At 50.5% G+C, this 13,429-nt stretch overlaps 1 protein-coding gene across 4 annotated transcripts in view; it reads right to left on the reverse strand.

Annotated features, from left to right (window-relative positions):
- The window catches only part of LOC139394704 (zinc finger protein 710-like), a 42,871-nt gene that overhangs the window by 7,445 nt on the left and 21,997 nt on the right, over window positions 1–13,429 (reverse strand). For 3 of the 4 annotated variants that reach the window (XM_071142799.1, XM_071142798.1, XM_071142800.1), the window contains exons 2-3: window positions 11,353–12,894; window positions 5,988–6,179 (exon numbers count right to left, since the gene is read on the reverse strand). In XM_071142799.1, the coding sequence (XP_070998900.1) occupies window positions 5,988–6,179; window positions 11,353–12,852 (1,692 nt within the window). In that variant the 5' untranslated portion in view covers window positions 12,853–12,894. The remainder of the gene's footprint in view (window positions 1–5,987; window positions 6,180–11,352; window positions 12,895–13,429) is intronic. The other variant, XM_071142801.1, reaches the window with a different exon arrangement.

Consider the following 13,429-nt stretch of genomic DNA (forward strand, 5'->3'; position numbering starts at 1 on the left):
TGCTACCAGTCCCTATTAACCAACCCCCAAGACCTAACTGTAGTCCCTGGCTGCTACCAGTCCCTATTAACCAACCCCCAAGACCTAACTGTAGTCCCTGGCTGCTACCAGTCCCTATAAACCAACCCCCAAGACCTAACTGTAGTCCCTGGCTGCTACCAGTCCCTATTAACCAACCCCCAAGACCTAACTGTAGTCCCTGCTACCAGTCCCTATTAACCAACCCCCAAGACCTAACTGTAGTCCCTGCTACCAGTCCCTATTAACCAACCCCCAAGACCTAACTGTAGTCCCTGCTCCCAGTCCCTATTAACCAACCCCCAAGACCTAACCGTAGTCCCTGGCTGCTGCCAGTCCCTATTAACCAACCCCCAAGACCTAACTGTAGTCCCTGGCTGCTACCAGTCCCTATTAACCAACCCCCAAGACCTAACCGTAGTCCCTGGCTGCTACCAGTCCCTATTAACCAACCCCCAAGACCTAACCGTAGTCCCTGGCTGCTACCAGTCCCTATTAACCAACCCCCAAGACCTAACCGTAGTCCCTGGCTGCTACCAGTCCCTATTAACCAACTCCCAAGACCTAACTGTAGTCACTGCTACCAGTCCCTATTAACCAACCCCCAAGACCTAACTGTAGTCACTGCTACCAGTCCCTATTAACCAACCCCCAAGACCTAACCGTAGTCCCTGGCTGCTACCAGTCCCTATTAACCAACTCCCAAGACCTAACTGTAGTCTGGCTGCTACCAGTCCCTATTAACCAACCCCCAAGACCTAACCGTAGTCCCTGGCTGCTACCAGTCCCTATTAACCAACCCCCAAGACCTAACCGTAGTCCCTGGCTGCTACCAGTCCCTATTAACCAACCCCCAAGACCTAACTGTAGTCCCTGCTACCAGTCCCTATTAACCAACCCCCAAGACCTAACTGTAGTCCCTGGCTGCTACCAGTCCCTATTAACCAACCCCCAAGACCTAACTGTAGTCCCTGGCTGCTACCAGTCCCTATTAACCAACTCCCAAGACCTAACTGTAGTCCCTGCTACCAGTCCCTATTAACCAACCCCCAAGACCTAACCGTAGTCCCTGCTACCAGTCCCTATTAACCAACCCCCAAGACCTAACTGTAGTCACTGCTACCAGTCCCTATTAACCAACCCCCAAGACCTAACTGTAGTCTGGCTGCTACCAGTCCCTATTAACCAACCCCCAAGACCTAACCGTAGTCCCTGGCTGCTACCAGTCCCTATTAACCAACCCCCAAGACCTAACCGTAGTCCCTGGCTGCTACCAGTCCCTATTAACCAACCCCCAAGACCTAACTGTAGTCCCTGCTACCAGTCCCTATTAACCAACCCCCAAGACCTAACTGTAGTCCCTGGCTGCTACCAGTCCCTATTAACCAACCCCCAAGACCTAACCGTAGTCCTGGCTGCTACCAGTCCCTATTAACCAACCCCCAAGACCTAACCGTAGTCCCTGGCTGCTACCAGTCCCTATTAACCAACCCCCAAGACCTAACTGTAGTCCCTGCTACCAGTCCCTATTAACCAACCCCCAAGACCTAACTGTAGTCCCTGGCTGCTACCAGTCCCTATTAACCAACCCCCAAGACCTAACCGTAGTCCCTGGCTGCTACCAGTCCCTATTAACCAACCCCCAAGACCTAACTGTAGTCCCTGGCTGCTACCAGTCCCTATTAACCAACCCCCAAGACCTAACTGTAGTCCCTGCTACCAGTCCCTATTAACCAACCCCCAAGACCTAACCGTAGTCCCTGGCTGCTACCAGTCCCTATTAACCAACCCCCAAGACCTAACTGTAGTCCCTGCTACCAGTCCCTATTAACCAACCCCCAAGACCTAACTGTAGTCCCTGCTACCAGTCCCTATTAACCAACCCCCAAGACCTAACTGTAGTCACTGCTACCAGTCCCTATTAACCAACCCCCAAGACCTAACTGTAGTCACTGCTACCAGTCCCTATTAACCAACCCCCAAGACCAAACCGTAGTCACTGCTACCAGTCCCTATTAACCAACCCCCAAGACCTAACCGTAGTCCCTGCTACCAGTCCCTATTAACCAACCCCCAAGACCTAACCGTAGTCCCTGGCTGCTGCCAGTCCCTATTAACCAACCCCCAAGACCTAACCGTAGTCCCTGGCTGCTACCAGTCCCTATTAACCAACCCCCAAGACCTAACTGTAGTCCCTGGCTGCTACCAGTCCCTATTAACCAACCCCCAAGACCTAACTGTAGTCCCTGGCTGCTACCAGTCCCTATTAACCAACCCCCAAGACCTAACTGTAGTCCCTGGCTGCTACCAGTCCCTATTAACCAACCCCCAAGACCTAACTGTAGTCCCTGGCTGCTACCAGTCCCTATTAACCAACCCCCAAGACCTAACCGTAGTCCCTGGCTGCTACCAGTCCCTATTAACCAACCCCAAGACCTAACCGTAGTCCCTGGCTGCTACCAGTCCCTATTAACCAACCCCCAAGACCTAACCGTAGTCCCTGGCTGCTACCAGTCCCTATTAACCAACCCCCAAGACCTAACCGTAGTCCCTGGCTGCTACCAGTCCCTATTAACCAACCCCCAAGACCTAACCGTAGTCCCTGGCTGCTACCAGTCCCTATTAACCAACCCCCAAGACCTAACTGTAGTCACTGCTACCAGTCCCTATTAACCAACCCCCAAGACCTAACTGTAGTCACTGCTACCAGTCCCTATTAACCAACCCCCAAGACCTAACCGTAGTCCCTGGCTGCTACCAGTCCCTATTAACCAACCCCCAAGACCTAACTGTAGTCCCTGCTACCAGTCCCTATTAACCAACCCCCAAGACCTAACCGTAGTCCCTGGCTGCTACCAGTCCCTATTAACCAACCCCCAAGACCTAACTGTAGTCCCTGCTACCAGTCCCTATTAACCAACCCCCAAGACCTAACTGTAGTCCCTGGCTGCTACCAGTCCCTATTAACCAACCCCCAAGACCTAACTGTAGTCCCTGGCTGCTACCAATCCCTATTAACCAACCCCCAAGACCTAACTGTAGTCCCTGGCTGCTACCAGTCCCTATTAACCAACCCCCAAGACCTAACTGTAGTCCCTGGCTGCTACCAGTCCCTATTAACCAACCCCCAAGACCTAACCGTAGTCCCTGGCTGCTACCAGTCCCTATTAACCAACCCCCAAGACCTAACCGTAGTCCCTGGCTGCTACCAGTCCCTATTAACCAACCCCCAAGACCTAACTGTAGTCCCTGCTTTGTTCTTAACTGACTTGCCTGGTTAAATAAAAGGTAAAATAAAAAATAAATAAATAAAAATAATACAGTATATAAACTCACCAGGTCATACAGTGCCTTGCGAAAGTATTCGGCCCCCTTTGCGACCTTTTGCCACATTTCAGGCTTCAAACATAAAGATATAAAACTAATTTTTGTGAAGAATCAACAACAAGTGGGACACAATCATGAAGTGGAACGACATTTATTGGATATTTCAACAAATCAAAAACTGAAAAATTGGGCGTGCAATTTTTTTTAGCCCCCTTTAAGTTAATACTTTGTAGCGCCACCTTTTGCTGCGATTACAGCTGTAAGTCGCTTGGGGTATGTCTCTATCAGTTTTGCACATCGAGAGACTGACATTTTTTCCCATTCCTCCTTGCAAAACAGCTCGAGCTCAGTGAGGTTGGATGGAGAGCATTTGTGAACAGCAGTTTTCAGTTCTTTCCACAGATTCTGGATTGGATTCAGGTCTGGACTTTGACTTGGCCATTCTAACACCTGGATATGTTTATTTTTTAACCATTCCATTGTAGATTTTGCTTTATGTTTTGGATCATTGTCTTGTTGGAAGACAAATCTCCGTCCCAGTCTCAGGTCTTTTGCAGACTCCATCAGGTTTTCTTCCAGAATGGTCCTGTATTTGGCTCCATCCATTTTCCCATCAATTTTAACCATCTTCCCTGTCCCTGCTGAAGAAAAGCAGGCCCAAACCATGATGCTGCCACCACCATGTTTGACAGTGGGGATGGTGTGTTCAGCTGTGTTGCTTTTACGCCAAACACAACGTTTTGCATTGTTGCCAAAAAGTTCAATTTTGGTTTCATCTGACCAGAGCACCTTCTTCCACATGTTTGGTGTGTCTCCCAGGTGGCTTGTGGCAAACTTTAAACGACACTTTTTATGGATATCTTTAAGAAATGGCTTTCTTCTTGCCACTCTTCCATAAAGGCCAGATTTGTGCAATATACGACTGACTGATTGTTGTCCTATGGACAGAGTCTCCCACCTCAGCTGTAGATCTCTGCAGTTCATCCAGAGTGATCATGGGCCTCTTGGCTGCATCTCTGATCAGTCTTCTCCTTGTATGAGCTGAAAGTTTAGAGGGACGGCCAGGTCTTGGTAGATTTGCAGTGGTCTGATACTCCTTCCATTTCAATATTATCGCTTTCACAGTGCTCCTTGGGATGTTTAAAGCTTGGGAAATATTTTTGTATCCAAATCCGGCTTTAAACTTCTTCACAACAGTATCTCGGACCTGCCTGGTGTGTTCCTTGTTCTTCATGATGCTCTCTGCGCTTTTAACGGACCTCTGAGACTATCACAGTGCAGGTGCATTTATACGGAGACTTGATTACACACAGGTGGATTGTATTTATCATCATTAGTCATTTAGGTCAACATTGGATCATTCAGAGATCCTCACTGAACTTCTGGAGAGAGTTTGCTGCACTGAAAGTAAAGGGGCTGAATAATTTTGCACGCCCAATTTTTCAGTTTTTGAATTGTTAAAAAAGTTTGAAATATCCAATAAATGTCGTTCCACTTCATGATTGTGTCCCACTTGTTGTTGATTCTTCACAAAAAAATACAGTTTTATATCTTTATGTTTGAAGCCTGAAATGTGGCAAAAGGTCGCAAAGTTCAAGGGGGCCGAATACTTTCGCAAGGCACTGTATATAATATAATGTGAATATATAAACTCACCAGGTCATATATAATATATAAACTCACCAGGTCATATACCAGGCGCAACAACGACTCAGCCGCGAAGTGGTAGGCCACACAAGCTCAGGTTCGGGCTAGGCCCCTTAGTTCCAGTGAAGGGAGATCTTAACACTACAGCATTCAACGACATTCTAGACGATACTGTTCTTCCAACTGTGTTGCAACAGTTTGGGGAAGGCCCTTTCCTGTTTCAGCATGACAATGCCCCTGTGCACAAAGTGAGGTCTATACAGAAATGGTTTGTCGAGGTCGGTATGACTGGCCTGCACACAGCCCTGACCTCAACCCCACCGAACACCCATGGAATGAATTGGAACGCCAACTGCGAGCCAGACCTAATTGCCCAACATGAGTGCCCGACCTCACTAATGCTCTTGTGGCTGATTGGGAGCAAGTACCTGCAGCAATGTTCCATCTAGTGGAAAGCCTTCCCAGAAGAGTGGAGGCTGTTATATCAGCAAAGGGGGGGACCAACTCCATATTAATGTCCATCATTTTGGAATGAGATGTTTGACGAGAAGATGTCCACATACTTTTAGTAATGTAGTGTAAAGCCAACATGAAATGTGATACCAGGCCTATAGTGTCTGAAAAAGTGAATCCATTCTTCTCTAGCTAATAAAAACCTGTCTCCCTATCTTCTGAATCAAGCTTGTACTCAGTACAGTAGCCTATGCTTCGGAGGGGGGAGGGGCAGGTAGCATAAACACAGACAGGTAAAGATTTTCACCTGGCAGGCAGACAGAATACGTTTGAGTGACAGCGTGGGGGCTTTGTATAGGCGTTTTGTTGTAGGACTAGAAACAAATGCCTGGAACATAACATAACGTTATTAACCGGTTCCCATGCTTTTAAAATAACAGTTATGTTCCGGAACAGTATGGATCACGTTCCTTCCAGGTTCCCTTGCTGTTATTTTCCGGTTGTGTTCCCTGAACTTGTTCCAACCCTGGATATAAACTCACCTTGCATTTGAAGGGTTTGACGGGCAGGTGGACGATCATGTGCGTTTTGAGCGTCTGTTTCTGGATGAAGCTCTTGAAGCAGATGTGACACTGGAAGGGTCTGATGCTGTTGTGGATCAACATGTGTCTCTTCAGGTTGGCTGACAAGGTGAACTCACGGGAACACACCTCACACTTATGACCCTTCATTCCCTGACCAATAAGAACACAGGAGGACAGTTAGATGAGGACCATTGCAGAAGAATGAATGAACATGAAGTTACTTCAAATTCTGTAAAGAAGCTGAAGGAAAAGCATGACTATACTGGGATCAGACCTAGCTTGGTCAAATACTTCTAAAGGCTTGATGGTACTTAACTTGGTTGGCCTGTTTGGGATTATTGCATTCCATTGCACACTAAATCAAGCACAGCTCTAGTACTGATATGATTCATATGCATCTGAGCCAGGTCTGATTGGGATACATGAAAGATCATGTATTCTTTGTTCTAGATAGCAGACAGACAGACACAGGTAGCCCAGCGGTTAAGAGCTTTGGCCCAGTAACCGAAAGGTCGCTAGTTCGAATCCCCGAGTCGGCCAAGTTGAAAAGTCTGCCGTTCTGCCCTTGGGCAAGGCAGTTACCCCCAACAACTTCTCCTCTGGCGCCAATGACGTAGATGTCAATTAAGGCAGCCCCCCGCACCTCTCTGATTCAGAGAGATGGGTTAAATGTGGAAGACACATTTCAGTTGAATGCATTCAGTTGTGGATCTGACAAGGTATCCCCTTTCCCACAGTCAATCCAGTCCGTCTCAACCCACCGTGTCTGACCGTCTGTCTCAACCCATCGTGTCTGACCGTCTGGCTCAACCCACCGTGTCTGACTGTCCGTCTCCCCCACCCCTCGTATGTCTGTCCGTCCGTCCCCCCACCCCTCGTATGTCTGTCCGCCCCCCCCCCCACCCCTCGTATGTCTGTCTGTCCCCACCGCCCGTCTGTACGTCCGCCCCCACCCCCCGCGTCAGTCCTTCCGCCCCCACGTCAGTCCTTCCGTCCCCACCCCCCGCGTCAGTCCGCTCGTCTCCATCTCTCAGGTTGGTCATCTAATCTATACCAACACCACTGACTGACTACACTTCTCAGGTTGGTCATCTAATCTATACCAACACCACTGACTGACTACACTTCTCAGTTTGGTCATCTAATCTATACCAACACCACTGACTGACTACACTTCTCAGGTTGGTCATCTAATCTATACCAACACCACTGACTACACCTCTCAGGTTGGTCATCTAATCTATACCAACACCACTGACTGACTACACTTCTCAGTTTGGTCATCTAATCTATACCAACACCACTGACTGACTACACTTCTCAGGTTGGTCATCTAATCTATACCAACACCACTGACTACATCTCTCAGGTTGGTCATCTAATCTACATCTCTCAGGTTGGTCATCTAATCTATACCAACACCACTGACTACATCTCTCAGGTTGGTCATCTAATCTACACCTCTCAGGTTGGTCATCTTATCTATACCAACACCACTGACTACATCTCTCAGGTTGGTCATCTAATCTACACCTCTCAGGTTGGTCATCTAATCTATACCAACACCACTGACTGACTACACTTCTCAGGTTGGTCATCTAATCTATACCAACACCACTGACTACATCTCTCAGGTTGGTCATCTAATCTATACCAACACCACTGACTACATCTCTCAGGTTGGTCATCTAATCTATACCAACACCACTGACTACATCTCTCAGGTTAGTCATCTAATCAGAACCAAGGACTATATACAGTTCCTGGAAATAACTACTTTTAATAAAGACTAACTAAACTGAACCACTGAGAGCATAGTCAGTCTACCATGGCCTTTGAAACCTTCTGGGTTATGGTTAGAACTAGGGGTTCCAGTGGTCTCAGATGGTCAGTACCTTGTGGGTGAGGGATGCTGGCGGAGGGCAAGGGTTAAAGGTCAGGGGTTAGAGTTAGGGTTTAGGTATGTTGTGGTTGAGGGATGCTGGTGGAGGGCTAGGGTTGAAGGTCAGCGGTTAGAGTTATGGTTTAGGTATATTGTGGGTGAGGGATGCTGGCAGAAGGCTAGGGTTAAAGGTCAGGGGTTAGGATTAGCTACATGGCCAAAGGTATGTGGACACCTGCTCGTCCAACATCTCATTCCAAAATCATGGGCATTAATATGGACTTGGCCCCCCCTTTGCTGCTTTAACAGCCTCCACTCTTCTGGGAAGGCTTTCCACTAGATGTTGGAACATTGCTGCAGGGACTTTCTTCCATTCAGCCACAAGAGCATTAGTGAGGTCGGCACACAGTCGGCGTTCTAATTCATCCCAAATGTGTTCGATGGGATTGAGGTCAGGGCTGTGTGCAGGCCAGTCAAGTTCTTCCATACCGATCTCGACAAACCATTTCTGTATGGACCTCACTTTGTGCATGGGGACATTATCATGCTGAAACAGGAAAGGGCCTTCCCCCAAACTGTTGCTGCAAAGTTGGAAGCACAGAATCGCCTAGAATGCATGCTGTAGCGTTAAGATCTCCCTTCACTGGAACTAAGGGGCTTAGCCCAGACCATGAAAAACAGCCCCAGACCATTATTCCTCCTCCACCAAACATTACAGTTGGCACTATTAATTCGGGCAGGTAGAGTTACCTGGCACCCACCAAACCCAGATTTGTCCATCAGACTGCCAGATGGTGAAGGGTGATTCATCACTCCAGAGAACGCGTTTCTACTGTTCCAGGATGCAATGGCGGCGAGCTTTACACCACTCCAGCCGGCGCTTGGCATTGTGCATGGTGATCTTATGCTTGTGTGTGGCTTTTCGGCCAAGGAAACCCATTTCATGAGGCTTCCGACGAACAGTTGTTGTGCCAACATGTTTTGGTTGGTGAATATATTTATAAAAGGCACCTTAGAGAGATTATTACAGCCATCAAAAGCCCACACAAATCACAGCTCATATTTGAAATGTCTCTAAAAATCATCCACCATGGGGAAAAATGAATGGCAGTTTGGAACTCTGTATCGAGTGTTGCAACCGAGAACAGACCATTTTTACGCGCTTCAGCACTCGGCGGTCCCGTTCTGTGAGATTGTGTGCCCTACCACTTCGCGGCTCAGCCGTTGTTGCTCCTAGACATTTCCACTTCACAATAACAGCACTTACAGTTGACCGGGGCAGCTCTACAAGGGCAGAAATTTCATGAACTGACATGTTGGAAAGATGGGATCCTATGACAGTGCCACGTTGAAAGTCACTGAGCTCTTAGGTAAGGAAATTCCATTTCAAATGTGTGTCTATGGAGATTGCATGGCTGTGCGCTCAATTTTATACACCTGTCAGCAACTGGTGTGGCTGAAACAGCTGATTCCAATCATTTGAAAGGGTGTCCACATACGTTTGGCCATGTAGTGTACCTTTCGGCCTTGTAGTGTGTGAGGGTATGCTGGCGGAGGGTTATGGGTAGGGGTCAGAGTTAGGTACCTTGTGTGTGAGGGCGTGCTGGCGGAGGGTTATGGGTAGGGGTCAGGGGTCAGAGTTAGGTACCTTGTGTGTGAGGACGTGCTGGCGGAGGGTTATGGGTAGGGGTCAGAGTTAGGTACCTTGTGTGTGAGGGCGTGCTGGCGGAGGGTTATGGGTAGGGGTGAGAGTTAGGTACCTTGTGTGTGAGGGCGTGCTGGCGGAGGGTTATGGGTAGGGGTCAGAGGTCAGAATGAGGTACCTTGTGTGTGAGGGCGTGCTGGCGGAGGGTTATGGGTAGGGGTCAGAGTTAGGTACCTTGTGTGTGAGGCTGTGCTGGCGGAGGGTTATGGGTAGGGGTCAGGTGTCAGAGTTAGGTACCTTGTGTGTGAGGGCGTGCTGGCGGAGGGTTATGGGTAGGGGTCAGGGGTCAGAGTTAGGTACCTTGTGTATGAGGGCGTGCTGGCGTAGGGTTATGGGTAGGGGTCAGGGTTGGGTACCTTGTGTGTGAGGGCGTGCTGGCAGAGGGTTAAGGGTCGGGGTCAAAGTTAGGTACCTTGTGTATGAGGGCGTGCTGGCGGAGGGTTATGGGTAGGGGTCAGAGTTAGGTACCTTGTGTGTGAGGGCGTGCTGGCGGAGGGTTATGGTTAGGGGTCAGGGGTCAGAGTTAGGTACCTTGTGTGTGAGGGCGTGTTGGCGTAGGGTTATGGGTAGGGGTCAGAGTTAGGTACCTTGTGTGTGAGGGCGTGCTGGCGGAGGGTTATGGGTAGGGGTCAGAGTTAGGTACCTTGTGTGTGAGGGCGTGCTGGCGGAGGGTTATGGGTAGGGGTTAGAGTTAGGTACCTTGTGTGTGAGGGCGTGCTGGCGGAGGGTTATGGTTAGGGGTCAGAGTTAGGTACCTTGTGTGTGAGGGCATGCTGGCGGAGGGTTATGGTCAGGGGTCAGAGTTAGGTACCTTGTGTGTGAGGTCGTGCTGGCGGAGGGTTATGGTTAGGGGTCAGAGTTAGGTACCTTGTGTGTGAGGGCGTGCTGGCGGAGGGTTATGGTTAGGGGTCAGGGGTCAGAGTTAGGTACCTTGTGTGTGAGGGCGTGCTGGCGGAGGGTTATGGGTAGGGGTCAGAGTTAGGTACCTTGTGTGTGAGGCTGTGCTGGCGGAGGGTTATGGGTAGGGGTCAGGTGTCAGAGTTAGGTACCTTGTGTGTGAGGGCGTGCTGGCGGAGGGTTATGGTTAGGGGTCAGGGGTCAGAGTTAGGTACCTTGTGTGTGAGGGCGTGCTGGCGGAGGGTTATGGGTAGGGGTCAGGGGTCAGAGTTAGGTACCTTGTGTGTGAGGCTGTGCTGGCGGAGGGTTATGGGTAGGGGTAGTTAGGTACCTTGTGCGTGAGGGCGTACTGGCGGAGGGTTAGGGGTAGGGGTCTGAGTTAGGTACCTTGTGTGTGAGGCTGTGCTGGCGTAGGGTTATGGGTAGGGGTCAGAGTTAGGTACCTTGTGCGTGAGGGCGTACTGGCGGAGGGTTATGGGTAGGGGTCTGAGTTAGGTACCTTGTGTGTGAGGGCTGCTAGCGGAGGGTTAAGGTTAGGGGTCAGAGTGAGGTACCTTGTGTGTGAGGGCGTGTTGGCGGAGGGTTATGGGTAGGGGTCAGAGTTTGGTACCTTGTGTGTGAGGGCGTGTTGGCGGAGGGTTATGGGTAGGGGTCAGAGTTAGGTACCTTGTGTGTGAGGGCGTGCTAGCGGAGGGTTAAGGTTAGGGGTCAGGGGTCAGAGTGAGGTACCTTGTGTGTGAGGGCGTGCTGGCGGAGGGTTATGGGTAGGGGTCAGAGTTAGGTACCTTGTGTGAGGGCGTGCTGGCTGAGGGTTATGGGTAGGGGTCAGAGTTAGGTACCTTGTGTGTGAGGGCGTGCTGGCGGAGGTGGTGCAGCTGGACAAACTCCAGCCCACAGTGGGAACAGGAGTATGGCCGAGGACTCTGGTGTTTCAGTAGATGGTTCTGCAGCTGGCTGCGGTAGGTGAAGGACTTGTTGCACTCTGTACACTGGTAACTAGTTGGTCCCTGGTGGCTGGTCTGGTGGCGCTTCAGATGGGCGTAGGTGGGGAACTCCATGCCACACTGGGAACACACGTGGCAGCGCCCGCGCTCGTGTTTGGTCTCGTGGGCGCGGAGCTCGCTGGGGTAGGCGAAGCCACGGCGACAGAAGCGGCAGCTGTAAGGTTTGACGTCGGTGTGCTGCAGCATGTGTCTCTTCAGGTGGGAGGTCTGGGTGAAGCCCTTCTTACACACGGTGCATTTATGAGGCCTAGTTCCCTGGTGGGTGAGCAGGTGGGTCTGCAGGTGGCTGGGCTGTTTAAACAGCTTCCCACAGTGGGGGCAGGCGTGGGGCTTGATGCCCTGGTGACCCAGGATGTGAGTTACCAGGTTGTACTTGGAGGTGTAAGACTTTTCACACATACGACACTTCCATCTCTTCAGCCCCTCCCCCATGTCCACGCAGTACGACTCATCTATCTGGATGTTGATGTCTAGACGGTCAACCCTCCGGCCGTGGTGACGATGGGTCCCTCCTCTTCCTGCTCCTGCTACTCCTCTTCCCCCTACCCCCTGCTCCAGCTGGTTGCCCCACATCATACCCTGGCTGTTCTCATGGTAGATCTCCCCCCCCTCGTACCCCCCCACCTCACTGGACTGGAAGTAGCTGCTGATAGTCTCCTCCTGTCCTCCTTTCATCAGGCTGTTTCCCTGCTCTCCCTCCTCCTCCTCCTCCCTTGCTCTCTCCTGATGCCCCCTCTGCCCCTGCAGGCCTCGATGCCCCGGCTCCCCTTTATGGCTGTGCCCTGCCTGGGAGTGTGTGTGAGGGTGTGTGTTAGCCTGCTGGCTGGACATGTCTCTGTCACACTCGGCACAGCCTTTTTGGGCGGCGGCACGGAGAGAGGCGGGGTCAACCTGGACCAATCCCCCTCTAGTAGTAGCCAGGTTGTTCAGCATGTGAACACAGGACGTCAGGCCAGTGATAACCCCTTCTCCTTTCACTTGGGATGACCCGTCCACAGGCACTCCAGCATGGCGCTCGGGCCCTACCATCTTCCCCTCGGGGGGTGGTCCGTGCCACCTCCTCTGGCTACAGCTGGGCTGCATGTGTCCGTCTTCAGGCAGGTTGTCTCCCAGGTAATCTCCGTTAGCTCCTATCAGCTGATCAGCGTATTCGTAATCCACCCCCTCTACAGGCAGGGCAGGGGACTCTTTAGGTTCTCCTGTGTAGAAACCATTAGGAGCGATGGTAGCACCAAACACCTCATTCTGAGAGATGAGCCCCAGAACAGCAGCCTGGGCTAGAGACAGAACCACCACAGGATCAGTCTGAGTGCCAGAATCAACCTGTCTGGCCATCTCCCTGGGCTCACATCTAACCAGGCGCCTGCTGGCTTCCTCCTGAGACACAAACAGGGAGACAAGGTTAGTAATGCAGTCAACACATCTTTACTATCTATGATGTTGATCAGAGATAGCAGCAGAGTCAGTGAGGAGAGAATTCATCACTAATATCACCTCTGAACACTGGTCAATCATCATCAATAATATCACCCATCAGCCCCTGGTCAACCATCATCAATAATATCACCCATCAGCCCCTGGTCAACCATCATCAATAATATCACCCATCATCAATAATATCACCCATCAGCCTCTGGTCAACCAACCATCATCAATAATATCACCCATCAGCCGCTGGTCAACCATCATCAATAATATCACCCATCAGCCCCTGGTCAACCATCATCAATAATATCAACCATCATCAATAATATCACCCATCAGCCCCTGGTCACCCATCATCAATAATATCACCCATCAGCCCCTGGTCAACCATCATCAATAATATCACCCATCAGCCCCTGGTCAACCATCATCAATAATATCACCCATCAGCCCCTGGTCAACCATCATCAATAATATCACCTCTCAA

The sequence above is a fragment of the Oncorhynchus clarkii genome, unplaced genomic scaffold (assembly GCF_045791955.1).
Source record: "Oncorhynchus clarkii lewisi isolate Uvic-CL-2024 unplaced genomic scaffold, UVic_Ocla_1.0 unplaced_contig_12164_pilon_pilon, whole genome shotgun sequence".
NCBI classification, from domain to species: domain Eukaryota; kingdom Metazoa; phylum Chordata; class Actinopteri; order Salmoniformes; family Salmonidae; genus Oncorhynchus; species Oncorhynchus clarkii.